General features: G+C 38.4%; 1 protein-coding gene across 4 annotated transcripts; it reads left to right on the top strand.

Annotated features, from left to right (window-relative positions):
- Window positions 1-393: 393 nt before the first annotated feature.
- Window positions 394-25,249, top strand: mlpha (melanophilin a). 4 transcript variants are annotated; one of them, XR_007448801.1, is made up of 17 exons: window positions 394-493; window positions 2,194-2,307; window positions 6,433-6,654; window positions 7,204-7,316; window positions 7,593-7,637; window positions 8,302-8,360; window positions 8,452-8,541; window positions 8,829-8,931; window positions 9,229-9,422; window positions 9,718-9,798; window positions 9,890-10,123; window positions 13,197-13,367; window positions 14,229-14,390; window positions 15,468-15,519; window positions 15,865-15,921; window positions 20,299-20,344; window positions 20,504-20,539. XR_007448801.1 is itself a non-coding variant. In XM_049570489.1 (16 exons), exons 2-16 carry the CDS (start codon window positions 2,198-2,200, stop codon window positions 20,545-20,547), a joined length of 1,728 nt encoding a protein of 575 aa, XP_049426446.1. In that variant the 5' UTR covers window positions 394-493; window positions 2,194-2,197; the 3' UTR covers window positions 20,548-25,249. The 4 variants fall into 4 exon arrangements, 3 of the variants coding, with proteins under 3 accessions (XP_049426446.1, XP_049426444.1, XP_049426447.1); XM_049570489.1 differs by lacking the exon at window positions 15,468-15,519 and having other exon boundaries at window positions 8,832-8,931; window positions 20,504-25,249; XM_049570487.1 differs by lacking the exon at window positions 15,468-15,519 and having other exon boundaries at window positions 20,504-25,249.
- The last annotated feature ends 213 nt before the right edge of the window (window positions 25,250-25,462 follow it).

The raw sequence follows: 25,462 nt of genomic DNA, 5'->3' as shown, positions 1-25,462 counted from the left end.
GAGGCCAGGGTTCAGTCCAAGTATTTTCTGCTCTGCTTCATTTCTGTTGTGAATAAATCTTTGAGCTGAGCTCTGATGAGTTGTCTGAGTCCGCCCTTTGTTCTGAGTTTAACATTTCTATATCAACGTGTTTGTTTTTGGTTCTTTTTTGGTGGTCCAACTGAGAATATAAAACTTGCAAACTTTTCTTCTTAAGGAACAGTTTTTGTAAATGACAATCTTTCCTTCAAATGTCATCACATTATTACGGCTGTTTCCTAACGTCTCTTTTTCTTCCTCCATCATCATCATCACTCCCTCTCTTCATATATATATGTGTGTGTATGATTTATTTATTCATTCTGAGTCATGTTAGTGATTTGCCCGCAGCAGTGTGTTGCTGTTGTTGTCATGAGGACGGTCATCATGTGATCAGCTGATTTCCTCAGTTTAAACTCAGACGTTTCCTCATCATCATCATCATCAGTCTGAAGCTTCGACACTCAAACACACGGTGAGTTTCTTCTTCTCTTGAATCACATTCATCACATCTCATACGTCTCCTTTAAACTTTACAGTAAACTGATTTAAGTGCATTTTGTAAAAGTGAGTGTGAAAGCTTCTGTAAAAAACACTGACAGTTGTGTTAAATCTTTATTTTCATACATTTGTTCTTCGATTGTTTGATCTGCAAAATGTCAAATCTCAAAATGTCTTCAGTGGAAATGTTGATAAAAAGAGTTTCATGTGTTTCTGCTGCTGTGAAACATTTAACATGAAGAGAACAACAAATGTCAAAATGACAAAATGTCTTCATCTTGTTTTTAGTATCACTGAATTTTACTTTGAAGGATTCAGACTTCTGATCAATCAAAAATTAAAATACATATCTGGGATGTGTATATCTTATCAGCTCTGTAACGTGTAAAGATCATCGTCAGGGTGTGCTGACAAACAGTAACTTTAAAACCAGCAGAGACTCTGAGCAAAATGAAACATTAAAAGTTGAAGGTTTCAAAGAAATTCAAGAGACTCATGTCCAACAAACATCGTAATATTCAAACACAGCCTGACGTGGTTTGGTGTGACCGTTAGCTCATGGCAGCTAATTTTAGTGAGCTAAGTAGATCCTGTTGTGTAACTGATTTTATTGGTCTTATCATCAAAGTTAACATTCAGCAATCAAGACATTTACACACTTTGAAATTTAGAACAAAGAATAATTTTCACACCTTTGTTGCTACTTTGCTGCTCTGCTTTGACACATTCACAAAATCTTTGCCAAAGATTTATGTTTTTTTCCTTCTCAGTTAAAAGTTTGAGCTGCAGAATTACAAGTTTTTTTTTATATCATTACAAGTTCTCTCTAGATGATGTCCAAAACAACAGCCAGTTCTTTCCATCTCAAAATATTTATGTTTTTCTTAAAGTATCACAACTTTTCTTTTGCAATACAATTTCCTTATATCTCAAACTATTTTTTTCTTAAAATATTATGACTTTCTCTTATTACTTTTTATCTGGAAATGTTTAAACCTTTTTCTTAAAATACTACAGCTTTTCATCTAAGAAAAATCTACTCTCTTAGAATTTTACAGCTTTTCATTGAAAAATATTTCTACTTTTTTCATCGTAAAAAAAAAAAATCTACTCTTTCTTAAAATGTTATAGCTTTTTATCTCAAAATGTTCCAACTTCCTGTCTTAAAGTTTTATGACATTGGTCTTAAAATACAAAAAATATTACAACTTTCTCTTGAAGTATTCAAATTTATTGTCATTTTTCTTAAAATTTAAGCTTTCATTTGAAGATATTTCCACTTTTTTCTTAAAATATTCCAACTGTTCTCTGACAAAACTTTTGATCTCACAACATATTTATAAATAAAATCCTGTATGAATATGAGCTTTTACCTTAAAATATTCTGTTGTTTTTTCTTATGCTATCCTTAAACTATCAGAATTTGTTCCTCTTAAAAATAACACAAATATTATCTTTCTATCAAGACATTAAATATTAAACCTTTATAGTGACATTGTTTTAAGGAGCTGAAAAGAGACCTACATGTAAATATAAAATACAGAGGACCATTAATAGAACCCTGAGCAACTCCATGAGTCACTGCTGTGAATGTTCCTCTGCTGAGTGCTGAGTTCTTCTGCCATCATACTCACCTAAAAATCAGTAAATGCAGCTTTTTAAAATGTGTTTCAGCATCATGGAGCGTAAACTGGATCTGTCACGACTGACGGACGAGGAGGCCAAACATGTCTGGGAGGTGATTCAACGAGACTTTAACCTCCGAAAGAAAGAAGAGGAGCGACTTGGGTATGAACGCCTCTTTTTATTCTGCGACTGTCTTCATGTTATTAAGTTCTGAGTTTTTGGATTTCTATGATGTGTCAGATTTATCAGAATAAAGTCTGCGCTCTATGATTCATTCTGTTTTAGAAGATGAGCGAAGCTTTGAGTCAGCATTCATGGTCGTCATCTCGAGTGTAAATTTAACATTTGTTGTTTTCAACACATTTATTATATCAGCCTTTACCCGAATAATGACTGGATGTGACACTTCATAATCGTAATTCATATAAAAACATATATCAATACATGTTTTTATATTTACAGTGTAGTAATACAGGATAAACAACAAATAAATTAATGCCTCCCTAAATACATATCATGTATTTGAAAAAAATATTGATAGCTATCTAATGGTTTGGTGTGAATGCTTAAAGTTATTGAACAGCTTCAGAATTCTTTATTATTACTATTTGCCTGCACACTTTTTTTGCTGCGAAACTACTTCAGCATACTTCAACATACTTCAACACATTAACAGTAATCGCCTGCTATGACTTTTCTCATTCATAACATTCTACTTTTGGAAATATTCTGCGTTTTTAGGGCATTTTTCCCGATCCAAGCAGATGGAAGGACTCTTCAAACTTGACACACCTCTCTTCATTCATACATTGACATAGAAACTCCATTCAAACTTAAAATGTACCTCATCTTTCATATATTCTTACTTTCATTCAACTTTCAAACTTTTTGAAATATTCAAACTTGTTCAGAGCATGGAAAAAAATACCCTCCTCAGGATTTATAATGGATGTCTATGGGTGGAATGTTTCACAAACTAATTGAACCCATTTCCCATTTCTTTTAGCTATTCCTAAGTTTTCACCGTACTCACCATTTAAGGGAGCATTGCAGTGTAGCTTCAGCTTTTCAAGAATCTTGAAATATTCCACAGTATTGTTATCATTCAACTTTTCAATAACATCCAAAGTAATTAAACCTATTTGCATGTCTCCAACTATTCCTACTACCTCACTTTCTTCTTTCTTCTTCTTCTTCACATTTCGGTCAGCATTGAATTGTAGCGTCAGCCTTTCAAAAAAACATCAAATATTCCTCATCATTCATACATTAATGGCATTATTCAATGTTTAAAGTGAACACTGTAGTGTAGTGCAATGTCTAGTTTTATTTTAATGTTATAGTACTTACCTAAAGTATGACCATATATGAAAATTACAGTTTTTAAAACCAACGATATTAGAAACACATATGTGCGTAAACAGCATTAAAACTATTGTGTATGAAATAACTATCCTTTAATTATAATTTCTGATACTTGACAAATGTTTTACTGTGTGTGGAAACATCTTGGATCAAAATCTTCATGTAAACATATCTGTTATAAGATGATCATCTATCAATATATTGATTAAGTGGATGTGAAGTGAAGCGTCTCTGTGAGGCGTTCATGTGAGGGCTCCAAGGAATGCGAGCAAGAAAGACGTTGTTGTTGTTGCAGTCGATCACGACGTGGTCACACGGACGACAGTCTGCAGGAGAAAACAGGAAGCTCACAAAGACACTCTCTGTTCCACACTGAAGACTCCGACTCCCATCAGCCCCGGGGGCAAACTCAGAGGCTGAGTCAGGGAGATGTAATTTAAAGAGAGGAAACAGACTCTCCTTCGTTCTACCCATTCTTCATCCAAAGCGTTGGTGCACCCTGTGAGAGAAGCAGTGGTGGAATATAACTAAGTATTTTTACCCAAGTAGATTACTGTAATAGATTACTGTGGATTAAAGTACCCAGCAGTCTGTGAAATATCTACAGCAGTAGCATGACACACATTAATGCCTCATCTCGAATAGGGAAACACATTTTACTGCAACATGCACACTTTTACTTCTTTTACGTGACAACGCAGGACGCATCATTGTAATGGAGTATTTTTACTGCAGTAAAGGCTCAGAATACTTTGTTCCTCTCCTCCGTCTCAGCAGTGCTGATCAGTGATGATCGCTGACGACATGACTCAGGAACAAATGCAGCTTCTGTCCTCAGGCTGAATGAATGAAAGAATGACTGAATGAATCATCTGTGAATAATCTGATTTTCACTGTGAAAATTCAATTGACTCAACATTTAAAGTGGCTGAGAAACATTCACCCACTCTAATTCACACTGTGCATGTTTGACTGGTGCTCGTGGTGACGTACTTTAGTTACACATGAGTACACAAGCGTTTTAAATCCAGTTCTAGGATCCGTCACAGAGGCTGATTCTCACAGGAGACAGTTTGGGACACGTTGGAGAACACGTAGAGCAATGTGCTGATGTAAACATGGTGTGAATGTATGTGACACAGTGAATAACAACAAGTCCACTGTTAAGACTGTGAACGTTGTCAAGCTGTGGTTCAGGTCCCTGGAGGTGGACGACTCGGTCACATGAAACACTGAGGACACGCTGATCTCTCACAAGACGTTCAGCTGCTGCTGAAATCATACAAACTGTCTCCGTTCAGAGAACAGAGTTCCCCATCAGCAGCGACACACAGCAGTGTACTGTCATCCTGTACTTCTACTTCTTCTCACATAAACTGCGGTTCTGCTATTACTATTGTAGGTCCAGTAGTAGATATACTGTAGTTCTTGTACTAGACAAATTGTAGTTCTAGTAGCAGTATTGCAGCATTGTAGTTCTAGGTGTAGAACTTCTTTTTCAGTAGTAGATATAATATTCTGTATTCTGTAGTTCTAGTAGTAGTGTTGTACTAGCAGCATTGTAGTTCTGTTACTAGTATGGTAGTTCCAGTAATAGTAGTAATAGTATTTTTACCACCATGCTGGTAACACCTTGATGTCTCTGTCCTCTCTTGTTGTTGTCGCAGTGACCTGAAGACAAAGATCCAGAAGGAGGACACCAAGAAAGAGCTGCAGTAGTAGTATTGTAGTTCCAGTAGTAGGATTGTAGTTCTAGTACTAGTATTGTAGTTCCAGTAGTAGGATCGTAGTTCCAGTAGTAGGATTGTAGTTTCAGTAGTAGGATTGTAGTTCCAGTAGCAGGATTGTAGTTTCAGTAGTAGGATTGTAGTTCCAGTAGTAGTAGGATCGTAGTTCCAGTAGTAGGATCGTAGTTCCAGTAGTAGTAGTATTGTAGTTCCAGTAGTAGGATTGTAGTTCCAGTAGTAGTAGTATTGTAGTTCCAGTAGTAGGATTGTAGTTCTAGTAGTAGGATCGTAGTTCCAGTAGTAGGATTGTAGTTTCAGTAGTAGGATTGTAGTTCTAGTAGTAGTATCGTAGTTCCAGTAGTAGGATCATAGTTCTAGTAGTAGGATCGTAGTTCCAGTAGTAGGATCGTAGTTCCAGTAGTAGTAGTATTGTAGTTCCAGTAGTAGGATTGTAGTTCCAGTAGTAGTAGTATTGTAGTTCCAGTAGTAGGATCGTAGTTTCAGTAGTAGGATCGTAGTTCTAGTAGTAGGATTGTAGTTCCAGTAGTAGGATCGTAGTTCCAGTAGTAGGATTGTAGTTTCAGTAGTAGGATTGTAGTTCTAGTAGTAGTATTGTAGTTCCAGTAGTAGTAGTATTGTAGTTCCAGTAGTAGGATTGTAGTTCCAGTAGTAGGATTGTAGTTTCAGTAGTAGGATCGTAGTTCTAGTAGTAGGATTGTAGTTCCAGTAGTAGGATCGTAGTTCCAGTAGTAGGATTGTAGTTTCAGTAGTAGGATCGTAGTTCTAGTAGTAGGATTGTAGTTCCAGTAGTAGGATCGTAGTTCCAGTAGTAGGATCGTAGTTTCAGTAGTAGGATCGTAGTTCTAGTAGTAGGATCGTAGTTCCAGTAGTAGGATCGTAGTTCCAGTAGTAGGATTGTAGTTTCAGTAGTAGGATCGTAGTTCTAGTAGTAGTATCGTAGTTCCAGTAGTAGGATCGTAGTTCCAGTAGTAGTAGTATTGTAGTTCCAGTAGTAGGATTGTAGTTCTAGTAGTAGGATCGTAGTTCCAGTAGTAGGATCATAGTTCCAGTAGTAGGATTGTAGTTCCAGTAGTAGGGTTGTTGTTGTTGTTGTAGTAGTAGTAGTAGTAGTAATAATAAAAGTAGTTTTACCACCATGGTGGTAACATGTCTCCGTCCTCTCTTGTTGTGGCAGGGATCTGAAGACAAAGATCCAGAAGGAGGACACCAAGCGAGAGCTGCTGGGTTCTCAGAGCCAGCTATCGGACTCTCACTGCATCCGCTGCCTGCAGCCCTTTAAGTTCCTGGTCAACAGTAAGCGCCAGTGTCTGGACTGCCACATGTACACCTGCAAATCCTGCAGCCGCTACAACAAGAAGGAGCACGGCTGGGTGTGTGACAACTGCCGCATGACCAGGTGAGACACCACAGGTAGGCACTGAGAGTACCGAGAGTGCAGGTAAGGAAACACCAAGACTATCTCGGAGTTTACACACAGAGACGGACGGTCCGGAGAACGTCAAATCAAATATCATCGTGTCCTTCACTGTGTTCCTGGTCATCGATGTCATGTCACATGTGTACATATGAAGTATTTGTTGTGTACATATGAAGTATTTGTTGTGTACATATGAAGTATTTGTCGTATACATATGAAGTATTTGTCGTGTATATATGAAGTATTCATTGTGCACATATGAAGTATTTATTGTGCACATATGAAGTATTTGTCGTATACATATGAAGTATTTGTCGTGTATATATGAAGTATTCATTGTGTACATATGAAGTATTAGTCGTATACATATGAAGTATTTGTTGTGTACATATGAAGTATTTGTCGTATACATATGAAGTATTTGTTGTGTACATATGAAGTATTTGTCGTATACATATGAAGTATTTGTTGTGTACATATGAAGTATTTGTCGTGTACATATGAAGTATTTGTCTTGTACTCCTGCAGGGTGCTGAAAATCGGTACTCTTGGTTGGTACCATGACAACGTACGGAATCGCTTCAAACGCTTTGGCAGTGCGAAGGTGATGAGGTCATTGTACAAGAGGCTGAATGGAGACGGTGAGTGTGACATCACAGAGCGACTTTGCTCATTTAAGGTGCGTTATCTTGGAGCTGAAGGTCGTTCAGCATAAAAACATCTCAGCTCTTTAATTTAGTTTTGTTTTAAAAAAAAATCTGTGTTTTTGTACTAATTCATTATTAATAAGATGTTCAGAGAGACTTTAGTAACTGTGTGATAAATTCTGAACATACCTATTATTTATATTCATCTGTAAGAAATAAAAATATGCTAAATGCTACATGCTAATAAGACTAAATGTGCTTCTTTTCCAGGTGGTCGTGATGACGACACTCAGAGTATGCCAGATGTCCGCAGCCGTGAGTCGACATGACATCTGAAATATTTTGTGTAGAATTAAAAATACGACAGGAAGAAACACGTGAACAAAATCAGATAATTAAAGTTAAAGCTTTAAATGTAAAACTCTAAATTTCTAAATTTATCTATTTTTTTTTCATTTTTAAAAAAAAAAACATATACATATTTGATATTTATGTTTTCAGCAGAATTCTGGATTAAAACCTCAACAATTTGGATTTTAAATTCAAATTGTGACCCACTGAAAAATGAGAAACGTCTTTATACGGCTTGATAACAGGAAAAACAAATCAGCTACTGAAACACAAAACCATCGGCAGGTTGAGAAAGTATTTATCCAGAATTTGTTTCTAAAATTATATTAAAAATTGAACCCGTTTATCCATTTGTTTTATTCAATTTATATACGATATTTGCCTCACATTTATGTGTAAATGTTTTTCTTTATTTTCTTAATTAATTAATTTATTTTTTTGGGAGATGAGACACATTGATGTCACTTTAATTGTTAATATCTGCAGATGAAAACAGATTACATATTTATCTTAATTTACTGCAGAGAACAGAAGAAGTCGACACTTTAAACCAAATGAATCAGAGCTCTAGTTGAAACATGCAGTTAATTCCAGACTTCTTGTCAAAGTCTTGTATTTGTACCTGCAGATGTGTATAATGGTGCCGAGGACGACCACATAGAGACCGAGGTTCAGCGCTACAAAGTGGTAACCTGGAGATGAAAATCAAAACCTTGTGACGGTGTACAGGATGCGAAGCCTGCAGCATTAAACTTCTTCATTTCTTTTTCTGTGTCAGATGAGGAAGAGCAAACGCTTGCTGTCAGTTCATCCTCTGGACTTTGACCCCGAGGAATATTTCCCTTATTCACGACGACCTTCTGTACAGGTAAACAACACTTAAAAAACACCACCTAAAGTACAACAATTTAAAGTACAACAACACCTCAAGCACAACTATTTAAAGTACGACTACAACAACTAAACTAACCAAGAAGAAAAACTGAGGACTTAGATATGTGAAGGAAGGATAGCAAACGTCAGGTGACTCAGACGTTCAGAGCTTTGAGTGGCTTCAATAAATATAGTGAATATACCACACCTGTACGTTTACACACTGCTGATGTCACTGCTGATGTCACAGCTTCCTGTGTGTATATGGCATGTTTGGTGCAGCAGATGCAGGAGGATCGCAGCTACAGGAATGACGTGGACTACGACATGTACAACCACCGAGTGAACCGCAGGAAGAGTCTGGACCGATACGCCATGAGACCAGGTACATGTACAAATACACACAGTATGTACAGTTCACACAGTACACACAACAATATTAAGTACACACATTACACACAGTACACACACATGATTCAGACTCGGGGTACTTTAACTCCTACTTGTCTGTATTTACCTGTCTGTGTTTACCTGTCCGTGTTTACCTGTCTATGTTTACCTGTCCGTGTTTACCTGTCCGTGTTTACCTGTCTGTATTTACTTGTCCGTGTTTACCTGTCCGTGTTTACCTGTCTGTATTTACCTGTCTGTGTTTACCTGTCTGCATTACCTGTGTTGCCAGATGACTACGGCGACAACAGGATGGTCCGGACTCGTTCTCTGTCTAAGATCAGCTCCTCGGTTGCTCGGCAGCAGTACGTGGACACCTCGGACGAGGACGAATACCCGAGGTACCCCCCTGCGTACCAGCAGTACCCCCATCGCCGCAAGAACAGCAGAGCGTCCTCCCAGGAGAACCTGGGACAAGCCCCACCTGTAAGGAACAACAACCAATCACTGTCTGAGTTTTTTTTACGCTCATAAACCAAAACTGATTTTTTGTCTTACATTGTGTTTTCTTTGACCGTGGGAACATGAAATGATCTGGTCTCTGGTTTTTACCGGGCAGATGAATGAGCTGAACAAACGAATGTCGGCCATCGAGAGTCTGCTGAACCGCCTGGAGGAGAAGATGACACCTGCTGATGAGGAACTGATTTTTTGTCTTACATTGTGTTTTCTTTGACCGTGGGAACATGAAATGATCTGGTCTCTGGTTTTTACCGGGCAGATGAATGAGCTGAACAAACGAATGTCGGCCATCGAGAGTCTGCTGAACCGCCTGGAGGAGAAGATGACACCTGCTGATGAGGTGAGATCAGACGCATCAGCTCCAAAATCAGTGTTTTCTTTAATCAGACAGAATTAGAGGTCGATGAGTTGCTGTTGGTGTCTTGGTGCAGACGGCGACTTCGTCGGTTCAGAACGAGGAGGAGAAGCTGAGGAGGAAGCTGAGCGAGCTGGCGGGGAACCTTAGTGATAAGGGACTGTCCTCAGATGACGAGCCCGGGAAGAAGTCCTTCTCTGTGGGTAAAAGTTTGGCTGGTGTGAAGGGCGGCCCGGTGGTCACTCTGGACTCTCTGAAAGATAAAGAGCTGAGCTCATCCAGCGACGAGATGCCCACCGAAGCTCAGAAGGTAGGAGCGAGGTCTGGATGGGTTATCTTACCAGAGTCATTAATGGGTTTAAACTCAGGGTGGATGTCACAGCAAATGGGAACCTGGAAGTTTCAGAAACAACCTCAGGTTATCTCTTACACCCTTTTTTCACCAACATGGATCTGTTCCAGTTCCTGCACTGAATTTTGAACCATTCAGAGCACTTCAACCAAAAATACATTGGTTCGGAACCCAGAAAGGTGGTTCACAGCTGGAACCAAAACATATCAGGTTTTTCTAAACCTGAAATTCAAACTGATGACGTCGGTGAGTGTGTCGTATTCTACAGGCTGGAAAGAGCTGCTTTGTCACTGGACTTTCACATCTGCATATTAGTTGCTAGGTATCAAGTGTTTCTGTTGTGTGATGTGTGTGACATCCCCATTGGAACTTTCCAACTCCGCCGTATGATATCACCACGATTAGTGGCTTTTGGCGTTGATGTCTGTCACCAATATCATTGACAAAGCAGTAGTATTTGATGACTTTGGAATGAGAACAGATCATCGCTGCAGAGCACCAAAAACCCTGTCTCCTCCAAACCCTTTCAGTCCAGCACCTTTGGAACCAGCAGTGACCCTTCAGACATGGTACCTAGACCCTCGGTGTGTTCAGACAGTCCTCTTAAATGTGGGCGGGGTTGTTGTCACTCACTGCTCCGTCCAGCACTCGCTGTATTTCCTCATCAGCGGTGACACAGATGGAAGTCTGCACCTGGTTTATCGTCCACAGAACGAGGCTGCACGCCCACATTTTCACAACAAAATAGAACAGGCTGCAGTGAGAGTCTCTCTCCATGGGATATTTCAAAATAGCAGCTTTGTGCATTTAGTCCTTCTCAGGCAAGCTCAGGGGTTTAGTGTTGCTGTAGCCCACAGGAAGTGAGGATTAGAATATATGACCTTCACATAATCCGCTCCAAATGAATCTATATTTTTAAAGTCATTACTAAAAGTGTGTGTCATATAAAAACTAAAGTGATGGTCAAAGTTGTCACAGTGAAATTTAAGGTGTGCTGATGGATTCACGTCATCAACTCATGCATTGAGTAACATTACAAGTTAACGTTCCACCTTAAAAGTTGCCGGCAGTCGGCCCAGTGAATGAAGTTATTTTTTTCTCTTTCATTTTATAGTTGTAGTTTACTGATGTATGAACAGAGGTTACATAAAACCAGAGTGAGCGTCCTCTACTGACCAATCAGACTGCAGGGTTTCTAGCTCCACCTTTTAGTACCAGATCTGTGTGCTAGGTACCCCAACAGAGGGGGGACCAAACATGGGGACGCTAAGGAACGCTTCTGTTGGGACCATCCACAACTTTCACTGTGGAGACAGAAACTGTGAACTGAACCGGACTGCTCGGTGGAAATGGGGCTGAAGTTAGAAAAATCCTGAACAGAGCCAGAATTAATTTGGTGGAAAACTGGTATCAGACTGCAAGAAAAACTTCCTGTCCTGTTCAGTTCATTATATTCTCAAACTCCCGTCAATGTCACGGAGCAGTTTGAGCTCAGTTTTAACCACTGACATAAAATCAAAGCGATGTTTCATGAACATCCAGGATCCTGTTCGTGGTGACGGCAGTAAAAGATGCTTTCACAGCATGGCTCAGCACGTCCCCTCAGAAAAGGTCCACTAAACAATGTTCAATATATAGAAATACGGTTCTGATATAGATTTCAGCTTTTGTCAGGATGAAGAGTTCAACTTCAAAATAAGATTGTCAGGAAGCTCGTGTCATGACATCACAAAAAAAATCAAATCAGGAGAAAAGATATCTGAACTTTGGGATGAAACTCAGATTGGTACTGAAGGTAAAAATAATTCAGGGACTTTTCTTCCTGACGGACATTTTGAAGACGAACTCTTCGTGTTGGTCAGATTTCTGCATGACGCCTCCTCACTAACGGGCTGCCTCCTGCGTTACATAACAACCCGACAGCAGGTTGTGGAAATGTGAAGGTCAGCAGCTGCCTGCCTGGATCCAGACACACTTCTTCTTCTGTGTGTGTATCTCTTCAATAGCGGGGAAGCGTTCTGTCTGCAACAATGGAATATCTCATCAGTGGCGGGGAAGCATTTTGGCATAAATTACCAAACATCTCGTCAGTGGCGGGGAAGCGTTTTGTCATAAATGACGGAAAGTCTCAACAATAGCGGGGAAGCGTTCTGTCTGCAACAATGGAATATCTCATCAGTGGCGGGGAAGCATTTTGGCATAAATTACCAAACATCTCGTCAGTGGCGGGGAAGCGTTTTGTCATAAATGACGGAATGTCTCATCAATAGCGGGGAAGCGTTTTGGCATAAATTACCAAATATCTCGTCAGTGGCGGGGAAGCGTTTTGTCATAAATGACGGAAAGTCTCATCAATAGCGGGGAAGCGTTCTGTCATAAATGACGGAAAGTCTCATCAATAGCGGGGAAGCGTTCTGTCATAAATGACGGAAAGTCTCATCAATAGCGGGGAAGCGTTCTGTCATAAATGACGGAAAGTCTCATCAATAGCGGGGAAGCGTTCTGTCTGCAACAATGGAATATCTCATCAGTGGCGGGGAAGCATTTTGGCATAAATTACCTAATATCTTGTCAGTGGTGGGCAAGCGTTTTGTCTGAAATTCTGATATTTATCTTCAATGGCGGGGAAGCATTGTGCCATAAATGACAGAATATCTCATTAATAGTGGGGAAGAGTTTGGTCTTAAATGACGGAATATCTCCTGAATAGCGGGGAAGCATTTTGTCATATGTGACAGAATATGGCTTCAATGTTCGGAGACATTAAAAATGCAAACCAAAGAAACCCTTGGTTCTCAGGAGGATCAACTAACTTGTTAATGTCAAAGTGGTCCTATCCGGGCTGGTGGTCATGGTCATCTCCGCGCCGGTCGTCATGGTTGTCTCCAGGTCGGTCGTCGTGGTCATCTCCACGCCAGTCATCATGGTCGTCTCCAGATCGGTCGTCATGGTCGTCTCCGGGCCGGTGGCTGCTGCAGGAACAGGTGTTGTTTTCCAGCTGCTAACATCTGTCCCTCTACATGGATTTCAGAGATCGACGGCCGCCGCCCTCTGTGACCTCACCACTGAGGTCCTGAGAACCATTAACGCCACAGAAAACGCGATGGTCGAGTACGGCCTGTCAGAGCCGGTTGACAGAGCCCACTTAGTAGGGACTGACGTTAAGCAAGCAGATGATGCGTTCAGGGAACTTGAGGAAAATGTAAGATTTATACGTCGACTGCACACCTCCTCCTCCTCCTCGTCCCCTAACCTCTCTTTGTCTCGATGTCAAACTAAGCCCAGCCCCCCACGCCTCATGTCAAGCATGATGCAAATGTCTGGACTGGCTTTAAATGTCCCCGGCTGCTGTGTCTCCAGTCTGTCCACACAGGGCCGGGTATCTGTGGGACGTCCCGGGCAGCACTGGTTCCAGTTTGGCTCCAACACAAGTTCTCGTTTAAAATTCACTTTAAAATTCAGATTTGTTTTAGATTTTTTTCTATAAAAATTCAAATGTTCTATTTTCAACTTATAGAAAAACTTTACATAACATTTGAAAATGTTCCCAAAATTATAAGAAAACTCTCGTAATTACTAAAAAACAAACATACAAAAAACCCAAAATGATTAAATGGACAAATAAATGAATGGATGAATAAATAAAACTATCAATATGGGAGAAGTATCAAATAAATATGGAAAAATTCTAATTCTGAACTGAGATTTATTTTCTCATAATTTTCTGATAACCATAAGAAAACAAACAACACAAAAAACAAACAAGGAAATGTTTGTGTCATTTCTGGACAAGGTGTCTTTTAATTACATAGAAAAAAAAGTTATGGTAAATATGAGAAAGTACTGTTTGTATATAAATGTACGCTTTCAAAGATCATATTTTAATGAAGGAGAAGAAACGATATTGTGAATCGAACACACCATCAGAGAACCAGCCTGCGTGTTCCACCGTCATACCTGGCCCTGCTCCTGATATCAGCGCACATGTATGGAGGTGTGTTAGTGCCCTCTCCATGACACTGCTGTGTGTGTGTGTGTGTGTGTGTGTGTGTAACCTGTTCAGGTGTACATGGCGGCCGGTCAGTCGTATGAGCTGGAGACGAAGTTGAGGCGACTTGAGCAGAGCGCCAAGACTCGCTTCGGGGGGACGACGGACTCTGAGCTGTCGGAGCTGGAGGACGTGGTGGCGCTGACCGCCGCCCGAGTCCAGAGCGCCGAGAGCGAGGTGAGACCAGACCACTGTACGAAATACAAACACCTTGGTTTGTTTGTGAATTAGATTCGTACAACATGGACGGCATGAATCATCATCATCATCATCATCATCATCATCATCAGTTCACCTGATAACGTTAACTTACGCTTCTAAATGAGTTTAACAAAATCGCACTGTGAACGTCATGTAGTGGTTATTAACCCCACACAGTAATGGTTAATGGACCTGCATTTGTATAGCTCCTTCCTAGTCATCCGACCACATTCACCCATTCACACACACATTCATACACTGGTGGCCGAGGCTGCCATACACAAGGTGCCACCTGCTGCTCAGTTTTTAACTCTCGCACACACTAATGATCAGCCATCGGGAGCAGTTCAGTATCTGCCCAAGGACACTTCAACATGCAAACCGGAGGAGCCGGGAATCAAACTGCTAATCTTCTGATTAGTGGACAACCTGCTCTACCTCTGAGCCACAGAGCCACCACTACATGACGCTCACTGTGTGCCACACAGTGGAAAAACACAAAGAAAAAAAAAGCAAGACAAACAACACATTAAATGAAACGCAAACACTTGTTTTTAAAAATGCAAAACAAAAAAGTAGAAAAACAAAAAAAAACAAAAATACAAAATAAATACAGTAGAAACAGGCAGAGAAAATACAAAACTGCAAAAAAGAAGAAAATGCAAAAAATTACAAAAATGTTTAAAAAACAGTTAAAAAATGCAAAAATGTACAAAAATGCAAAAAAATTAAAAACATAGAAATAAAACATAAACAAAAACACAGTAGAGACACAACAAAAGATATAAAAATAAAAAGAACCACAGTATTAAAAAAAAGTACAAAAATGTGACCAAATAATGTAGAAGACATGTCAGAAACACAGTTCAACAGATGTGTTGAATCTTTGAATCTGACCGTTTATTTAAAAAATCACAAACGATTAACATACGAAAAATGATCTTGTTTTTTCCACCAATAATAAAATTACAAGGAAACTTTTTCCAAAGTTAGAAATCTTTCTTTAATCAAAACACGTCTTCTTTATCACATCATCATTTCCTGTGTGTCTAGAAACCGTCTCACAATCCCGAGTAGACGAATCAGGAGGAAACTCTTCATCAGGGTATTTAATATTTATTTATAACATTTTTCTTCCTATATATTCACATTGTTATCTTTAAACAGGACAAGTGTCTCGTAACTATGAGAAAACTTACGTTAGAATTACGTGAGTTAACAAACGTTTTACAATCAGAGGAATCGTCAAATAAAAGATCTGAGTCTCTGAAGGAAGCGAATATTTCTCACCAGATACATTTCCTGAAGTTACACAAAGCTCTGAGTATTTGAATAAACTTTGTACTTAAAGATGTTTATTGTTTGTTTGTTTGTGAAACAACAACAATGACAAAGATTCAGTAATGACCACAGATATCACGTGTGCCCTGATCTGATGTGTCCTCTGCAGGTGTCGGATATCGAGAGTAAGATCGCTGCTCTGAACGCTGCAGGATCAAAGAAGAAGGTTTGTTTACTTCTTACATGAAATAAATTATTATATTATTATAAAGTTAAAGAACATTCATCGTGTTGTACAAAAGAGACTATTTACGAACAAGACAAAAATGATCTTTTATATATGAAAATACAACTTTATTAAAATATGAGGTGAAATATCAAAATGATATTTGATGATGTTTTTTGTGAGCATATGAAATATTTATTTAAATGGCTTAAAATAATGTTTTAACTACAAGAAGGTTTTTTTCCCCTCATAATTACTAAAAAATGAAAGAAATATATATATTTTAGGTAGCTAATAATCTATGGTTAGAAATCTATCTCATATTTAAAAGAAAAATATCTTCTGATTACAAAATTTTATGTTTTAACTGGAAGAATTTTTGTTGTGATTTCAACAGGACGAGTTTATTTTCTTTTGTCTGGAGATTATTGTATTACTTTTTGTTAATAATTCTAAAATGATGATATTTATACAAAACAAACAAGTTTAATAAATTATATTAAAAAGTAATATAATCTATATACAAATCCATAAAATGATTAGATTTGTATGGACGAATACATTTAATAAATTATGTAAAAAAAGTAGATACAATTATAAATATTTTATAAAAATCTATGAAATTATGATATTTTTATACATGAATATACACTGAACAAAAATATAAATGCAACACTTGTTTTTGCTCCCATTTTTCATGAGCTGAACTCAAAGATCTAAAACATTTTCTATACACACAAAAGACCATTTCTCACAAATATTGCTCACAAATCTGTCTAAATCTGTGTTAGTGAGCACTTCTCCTTTGCCGAGATAATCCATCCCACCTCACAGGTGTGGCGTATCAAGATGCTGATTAGACAGCATGATTATTGCACAGGTGTGCCTTAGGCTGGCCACAATAAAAGGCCACTCTGAAATGTGTCTGGGGGGTCAGAAACCCAGTCAGTATCTGGTGTGACCACCATTTGCCTCACGCAGTGCAACACATCTCCTTCCCATAGAGTTGATCAGGTTGTTGATTGTGGCCTGTGGAATGTTGGTCCACTCCTCTTCAATGGCTGTGCCAAGTTGCTGGATATTGGCAGGAACTGGAACACGCTGTCGTATACGCCGATCCAGACCATCCCAAACATGCTCAATGGGTGACATGTCCGGTGAGTATGCTGGCCATGCAAGACCTGGGATGTTTTCAGCTTCCAGGAATTGTGTACAGATCCTTGCAACATGGGGCCGTGCATTATCATGCTGCAACATGAGGTGATGGTCGTGGATGAATGGCACAACAATGGGCCTCAGGATCTTGTCACGGTATCTCTGTGCATTCAAAATGCCATCAATAAAATGCACCTGTGTTCGTTGTCCATAACATACGCCTGCCCATACCATAACCCCACCGCCACCATGGGCCACTCGATCCACAACATTGACATCAGCAAACCGCTCACCCACACGACGCCTCACATGCTGTCTGCCATCTGCCCTGAACAGTGAAAACCAGGATTCATCCGTGAAGAGAACACCTCTCCAACGTGCCAGACGCCATCGAATGTGAGCATTTGCCCACTCAAGTCGGTTACGACGATGACCTGCAGTCAGGTCGAGACCCCGATGAGGACGACGAGCATGCAGATGAGCTTCCCTGAGACGGTTTCTGACAGTTTGTGCAGAAATTCTTTGGTTACGCAAACCGATTGTTGCAGCAGCTGTCCGGGTGGCTGGTCTCAGACGATCTTGGAGGTGAACATGCTGGATGTGGAGGTCCTGGGCTGGTGTGGTTACACGTGGTCTGCGGTTGTGAGGCCGGTTGGATGTACTGCCAAATTGTCTGAAACGCCTTTGGAGACGGCTTATGGTAGAGAAATGAACATTCAATTCACAGGCAACAGCTCTGGTGGACATTCCTGCAGTCAGCATGCCAATTGCACGCTGACTTGTGACATCTGTGGCATTGTGCTGTGTGATAAAACTGAACATTTCAGAGTGACCTTTTATTGTAGCCAGCCTAAGGCACACCTGTGCAATAATCATGCTGTCTAATCAGCATCTTGATATGCCACACCTGTGAGGTGGGATGGATTATCTCGGCAAAGGAGAAGTGCTCACTAACACAGATTTAGACAGATTTGTGAACAATATTTGAGGAAAATGGTCTTTTGTGTTTATAGAAAATGTTTTAGATCTTTGAGTTCAGCTCATGAAAAATGGGAGCAAAAACAAAAGTGTTGCGTTTATATTTTTGTTCAGTGTACTTAATAAGTTATGTTTTAAAAATTAAATGAACTATATAAAATTATTTAGAATTATGAGTTAAGTTAATAAATAAGTAAAACATTATATACATTTTATAGAAATCTATGAAATAATGATATTCATATGGATGAATACATGGATAAATTATATAAAAATCAGATAAAACTATAAAAATCTTATAAAAGCCTAGTCTAAAAGTCTAAAAGATATTTCTAAAATGAATAAATGTAATAATTATATTTTAAAAATGTATGAATTATATACAATATATGAAATGATATAATGAACTATATGAAAAAAGATAAATTCTATTAAAAATATTTAAAATTATGATATTTATAAAAAATTAATACATTTCATGAATTATATATAAAATTATTCAAATTTGAAAAAATAAATAATTTGATGATATTTACAGTACAGGCCAAAAGTTTGGACACACCTTCTCATTCAATGCGTTTTCTTTATTTTCATGACTATTTACATTGTAGATTCTCACTGAAGGCATCAAAACTATGAATGAACACATGTGGAGTTATGTACTTAACAAAAAAAGGTGAAATAACTGAAAACATGTTTTATATTCTAGTTTCTTCAAAATAGCCACCCTTTGCTCTGATTACTGCTTTGCACACTCTTGGCATTCTCTCCATGAGCTTCAAGAGGTAGTCACCTGAAATGGTTTCCACTTCACAGGTGTGCCTTATCAGGGTTAATTAGTGGAATTTCTTGCTTTATCAATGGGGTTGGGACCATCAGTTGTGTTGTGCAGAAGTCAGGTTAATACACAGCCGACAGCCCTATTGGACAACTGTTAAAATTCATATTATGGCAAGAACCAATCAGCTAACTAAAGAAAAATGAGTGGCCATCATTACTTTAAGAAATGAAGGTCAGTCAGTCCGGAAAATTGCAAAAACTTTAAATGTGTCCCCAAGTGGAGTCGCAAAAACCATCAAGCGCTACAACGAAACTGGCACACATGAGGACCGAGCCAGGAAAGGAAGACCAAGAGTCACCTCTGCTTCTGAGGATAAGTTCATCCGAGTCACCAGCCTCAGAAATCGCAAGTTAACAGCAGCTCAGATCAGAGACCAGATGAATGCCACACAGAGTTCTAGCAGCAGACCCATCTCTAGAACAACTGTTAAGAGGAGACTGCGTGAATCAGGCCCTTCATGGTCAAATAGCTGCTAGGAAACCACTGCTAAGGAGAGGCAACAAGCAGAAGAGATTTGTTTGGGCCAAGAAACACAGGAATGGACATTAGACCAGTGGAAATCTGTGCTTTGGTCTGATGAGTCAAATTTGAGATCTTTGGTTCCAACCGCCGTGTCTTTGTGAGACGCAGAAAAGGTGAACGGATGGATTCCACATGCCTGGTTCCCACTGTGAAGCATGGAGGAGGAGGTGTGATGGTGTGGGGGTGTTTTGCTGGTGACACTGTTGGGGATTTATTCAAAATTGAAGGCACACTGAACCAGCATGGCTACCACAGCATCCTGCAGCGACATGCCATCCCGGTTTGCGTTTAGTTGGGCGATCATTTATTTTTCAACAGGACAATGACCCCAAACACACCTCCAGGCTGTGTAAGGGCTATTTGACCAAGAAGGAGAGTGATGGAGTGCTGCGGCAGATGACCTGGCCTCCACAGTCACCGGACCTGAACCCAATGGAGATGGTTTGGGGTGAGCTGGACCGCAGAGTGAAGGCAAAGGGGCCAACAAGTGCTAAACACCTCTGGGAACTCCTTCAAGACTGTTGGAAAACCATTTCAGGTGACTACCTCTTGAAGCTCATGGAGAGAATGCCAAGAGTGTGCAAAGCAGTAATCAGAGCAAAGGGTGGCTATTTTGAAGAAACTAGAATATAAAACATGTTTTCAGTTATTTCACCTTTTTTTGTTAAGTACATAACTCCACATGTGTTCATTCATAGTTTTGATGCCTTCAGTGAGAATCTACAATGTAAATAGTCATGAAAATAAAGAAAACGCATTGAATGAGAAGGTGTGTCCAAACTTTTGGCCTGTACTGCATATAAATGAATACACTTAATGTAAAAGAAATATATTAATTAATAGATGAAGTTATTTGATGATATTTCTGTTCAATAAAACAGGTTTCTGGATCTCATCAGAGGAAAAAAGCACCCCAGGATTTCTCCAGTAAGAAACACTACAATATGTTTTATACCGCACATTCATCATTAATGAATTATTCAGTTTTTATTTTGACAGGTTTATTTTGTGGTCAAACATCAAATATTTGACATCCTGAATGCACTAATTAATTCACATGGTTTTTCCTGTTGGAATTATTGACAGAAACCAGTAATGGAGCCCAGTGGAAATCCAGCAACATGTTCTGAACCTGAAACCAGCTGGAAGAAATCACGTCATTGTTCTTCATTTATTTTCTTCCTGGAAGTTTTTTTTTCTTTTTTTCTGCTGAATTGTTGGATTTAACGAAACTCTTCTTTGTGTGTCAAAGAGAAAAATGTTCAACATTCACTATAAATTCAAACTAATGAGACACAATGTTAACCCTGTAAGACCCAGATATAGAAAAAAATGAGCAATTTTTTTTTGACCTCTCAGATATTGTTTTAGGAGGCCTCTGATGTAGAAATCAAAGAGTTTTCAAATTTTTTACATTTTAGTAAGTTTTTAGGGTAATGTTGTAAATTTGCAACGTTGGGCACAGTTGGGAGCAGAACTTCTGTGTTAGTACTCACTTTGTCTGAACAGATATACAGAACACTTAAGTATTCATTTGCAGGGTTGATTGCTTACTTAGCACCATGACAGTATATATCATGAGTAATAATCACACAACAATCACGGTTTTATGAATAAGCGTTTATAAATAAAAAATATTGGAAAAAAATATATTTACAAAACTTTTTCCTCCGTCACTTTCAATGTGGTTTACTACATTCAAACAATACTATCTGGCTGGCCTATTATGTTCTCTACTTATCATACTAAAAGGAACACATGCTTCCCCCCGAGCACTTACAGGTTCACATTCAAGACCATTCTCACCTGTCCCTGAACAATGCAACAGGCACTGGATCGTTAAATTCATGGGCTAAAGAGATACTGTCCCAACTAAGGTGATAAAAACCTTTGGATGATGGCAAGTACATTCAGTTTCTTATTTTCATTTTCAAGACCATATCACATTCCATACAATAACAGAAGGATGGCACACGGCGTGGCCAAAGTACAACCAGTGTTACTCAAACAGAGGAAGAACGTTCTTTAGACAAAACACCCAGTTAACAGATGACTTTAGATGGACGGTTCAAATAATCCTTTGGCTAATTCCTTTCTCTGGAAGTCATCAAGCTTCATTCTGACATTCAAACTGAATATGAAACTCATGTCCCACACCATCATCATCATCATCATCGTCATCATCTTCACAGAGGTTACAGATCCTCTGGTTTCTGTCCAGCCCGTCACATCTTCACTGACTTCAGGTGTTATTTACTCTAAAGTTACAAACAGCCTTTTTTGTTTTCATGCCACAGATCCTTCTCCAGTTTAAACTCTTGTTTAAATATATATTATATATCACATGATGTCACACTGCTGAGCTCACTTTACCACTTTTGTATTGGCCTCTGTTCATCGGTTAGTTTGAACCAGCTGATGTTGTTACACTTTGGTCTAGCGATGGGCAAAGCAGTTCTTTAGATGTTACTGAATCACTAAAGGAACACATGCATCCCCCCAGATCACTTACAGGTTCACATTCAAGACCATTCGCACCTGTCCCTGAACAATGCAGCAGGCACCCCCCCAACAAATCCAGAACATTCAGAAACCGTTTTTCTATCTCCTGATGCTACAAACTGCTGCTTGGGCAACACTGAGAAAAATAGCTCAGGATCATTTAGAAGTTAAAAAACAACAAAAAACTACAAAGATACAGGGAGGTTCAAATACTGCTATAGATGTTGGAGTTTCAAATACCCCATATAATTTATTCATGTGTTTAATTATGGTCTGAGCTAAATGAAGTAAAAATTTAATAGAAAAGCACATTTAGAGCTTCATTACAATGAATCATCTAATACTTTAAATTTCTACTACATTTTTTTTCAATCTGTGACCATGTGAGAAGTGCAGTGACCTTATGTAATGTGTAAGGAGGAGCACAGGCTATTCTGACTGCCACACTGACCCAACGTTGTAGAATTACAACATAGACATAACAAGCTATAAATCAAATTTGATGAATGTTTTCCAAAATAACTAAATATGTACATGTTCTAGACATTGTAATAAACACAAAAAAAATATTTAAGAATTTTCCTTACTTTAATCCTGACAAATCCAGTCATGCAAAAAAAGGAGATGAGCTCAACGGGAAGTTTGCAGGTAGAGTGAGTTCATGGCCAGATGACCAGACCTATACACACTTCTTCTATCCAATAGCATTGTGAGGACAAACATTAGGATCCATTAACTATGTAAATGTGGTCTTGAGAAAAAAAAAAACATTTGCAGGCCTTTTTTTAGAATTGTTAAAAGTGATGTTGTAAATTTGCAACAGTGGGTTTTACAGGGTTAAAGATACTTCATGCTGAAATTCAACCTAAAACTGAAACAAAGACGTGTTGATGCAACATTTATGTTCCTTGTTTTCATATTTTATGTTTTTCATTATCAAAGAGAAAAAGATTGGATCTAGTATTAGTTATTCAGTTATTATTATTAAAGTAATATTGTCACATAAATGAAATAAAGAAAAATGTTGAAATACAGAAAATTACAAAATGTTAACTCTCCTATATTAAATTAAATATGTGCAGAATTTTGTCGCTCTTGACGTCCTGCGGGATAAAAATGTTCATTAAAATAATTGTAACAACTAACAAAATAAATAAACTGAGGATTTAAAAGAACATTTTTAAAAAGTTCATCAATTTTTTTGGTTCATAAACAATCGTAGAGTTTACAGTGAAAAGATCAGTTGTCCTCTGCGACGTGAAGAAAAAATATTTAAACAACAAAAAGAGAGCAAATACAGTATGGAGGTGTAAAAATGCCACGCAAAGAAAAACAAACCAAAAGATCAGTATCAGATAATGACATGAAAAATATTTAAAATAACGAGATGTTTTTCACGTCAAATATATTCTAATGTAAAAACATGATATTTCAACTTTTTACATTACGTCATAACCAGCAGCGTTTCACACTGGTCACCTGTATGCGTGTCACACTGCTGCGAACGCTGACATTCAGAGAAAATTTCCGTCTGGCTGCTGTACATAATGACGCCTTCCAGCTGTGAATCATACCGCCACTAAAGGTCTGATGACAAAACCACTCACGAAGCATCAGTATTTGCCGACTTAAGAAAGAACTGAATATTTCCACATTATATCCAACTTTTCATATAAAAAAACAAACAAACAAAAAACATTTTTTCTTGTAAAAAACACAAAAACAAGAAACTTTTCTTGTAAAAACAAAACAAACAAAAACAAGATTTTTTTTTCTTGTAAAAACAAAATAACCAAAAACAAGAAACTTTTATATTTAAAAAATAACAAAAAAGCATTTTCTTGTTATGACACTCTATGTATTTATCATATCATAAATGTCTGACTTAATCACAGTGACTGACGGTGGGTGGTGTTACAGCCGCTGCTCCGTCAGTGATGTCACAGTCAGACGTAGACCCCAGAAGCTACTCCTGGTGGCGGTGTAAAAGATCCAAAACTCTGAAACGATTGTGGCCCCGTGACTCTTACAGACAGAGGGTGTATCTGTGAGTCTGTGGTCGTTCAGTGACAGGAAGTTAGGACACGAGACAGCCTGCCGACCTCAGGTGCACCTTGAGCGTTCACTGATGTGGTCCTGCATCATCAACCAGGTGACAGGACTCCCTCCACCACCCATCGAGACGAAAATTCAGCCGTTCACCAACATGATTTCATTTTAACAGCAGTTGAACAATAATTTAACAAAATAAGATTTCACGTGATCAAGATGTGATCATGATATTACGTCAAACATTTCACGTTAAGGAAAGATAAATACATTTATCGTTATGACAATAAAAGGTCATTGTTTTTTTTGTTTTGTTTTTGTTTTTACAAAACAGCTAATTGAGGGTTTTTTTGTTTCATGTTATTTTGCTTTATTTTGTTTTCTACAAGTAAAGTTTACTGTTTGTTTGATGTCAGCATTCGCAGCAGTGTGAAGCGTACGGTCGGCCAGTTTTAAACACTGCTGATTATGACGTAATAAAAGGAGCTGGACAGTCTCAGTATGGAGCCGTGGAACAGTGGGCGGAGCAGCGAGTGGAGCGGTGGTGGATGGGTCCAACAAACCTCAGACTTTCAGCCGTGAGCCGAGCTGGTCACTTCCCCGACGACTGAAAAGCCAAACGATGATTTCTTTATTTTTTAAAACCCTTACCACGTGCTTGTGTTGACGTCCTGGCATTAGTAACGGCGTCCCAGGACAGCGACAGCAGAAGAAGGAAAATACCTGGTGCGTAACATGACGACAGAACGCTTACATAAATTTCAATTTGTCAAAAAAAAAACAAACCCCAATACATTCACTAAATTTGATAAAAAGATGAGATTATGAATTTAATTTAAAATAAAGAAATGAATAATTAATATTTCCATGAAAAACTGTATTTGACACAAATGTTTTCCTCCTTAATCAATTAAAATCTTGGACCTAATGAGCTTTCATAGTTTTTTAAATGAACATCTGTTTTAGAGAAAATATTGGTTTGTTTCAAATGTTGAGTTTTTTTGATCACTTCAGATATGATCAATAAATGTCTAGAACTAAAGAATGTCCTCAGTGATGTAAAGATGTTTAACAACAGGAGAATATTCTCACATCAGTTCTATAAATGTTTTAATTGATTGGCTGCTCATTGTGAACTGGATATTATTGATCAAGATTAGTATTTTCTAATTGTTTGAAATATTGTGTAGGAGATAAAAATGTTGAGCTTGATGTATTAATTATAGATGAAAGGATATAGCACAGAATATGACTGACTGAAAGAGCGAATCTGTGTCAGTGATTGGCTTCTGATCAATAAACTATAAAATAATCTGTGTGACGAGTTTTCATCATTTAAAAAAATGTATGTGCTTCATTGCTCGGGTCATGTCCGAACCCGAACAAATCCATGATTTTGGACGACATGCTATACTATGACTTTTTTTTCGTGATTTTGGTCGACATGCTATACTTTGTCTTTTTTTTTCATGATTTTGGACGACATGCTATACT

Source organism: Epinephelus fuscoguttatus, linkage group LG24 (genome assembly GCF_011397635.1).
Source record: "Epinephelus fuscoguttatus linkage group LG24, E.fuscoguttatus.final_Chr_v1".
Lineage (NCBI taxonomy): Eukaryota > Metazoa > Chordata > Actinopteri > Perciformes > Serranidae > Epinephelus > Epinephelus fuscoguttatus.
This window is presented reverse-complemented; position numbering and strand designations above follow the sequence as displayed.

What these genes read in the sequence shown, in the direction of transcription:
- mlpha (XM_049570487.1), top strand. Translation starts at nt 2,198, where the DNA reads ATGGAGCGTAAACTGGATCTGTCACGACTGACGGACGAGGAGGCCAAA. An exon ending in ACCTGGGACAAGCCCCACCT is followed by an intron (nt 9,423 to 9,717) that starts GTAAGGAACAAC and finishes TTTACCGGGCAG; the next exon opens with ATGAATGAGCTGAACAAACG. An exon ending in TCAGGGAACTTGAGGAAAAT is followed by an intron (nt 13,368 to 14,228) that starts GTAAGATTTATA and finishes TAACCTGTTCAG; the next exon opens with GTGTACATGGCGGCCGGTCA.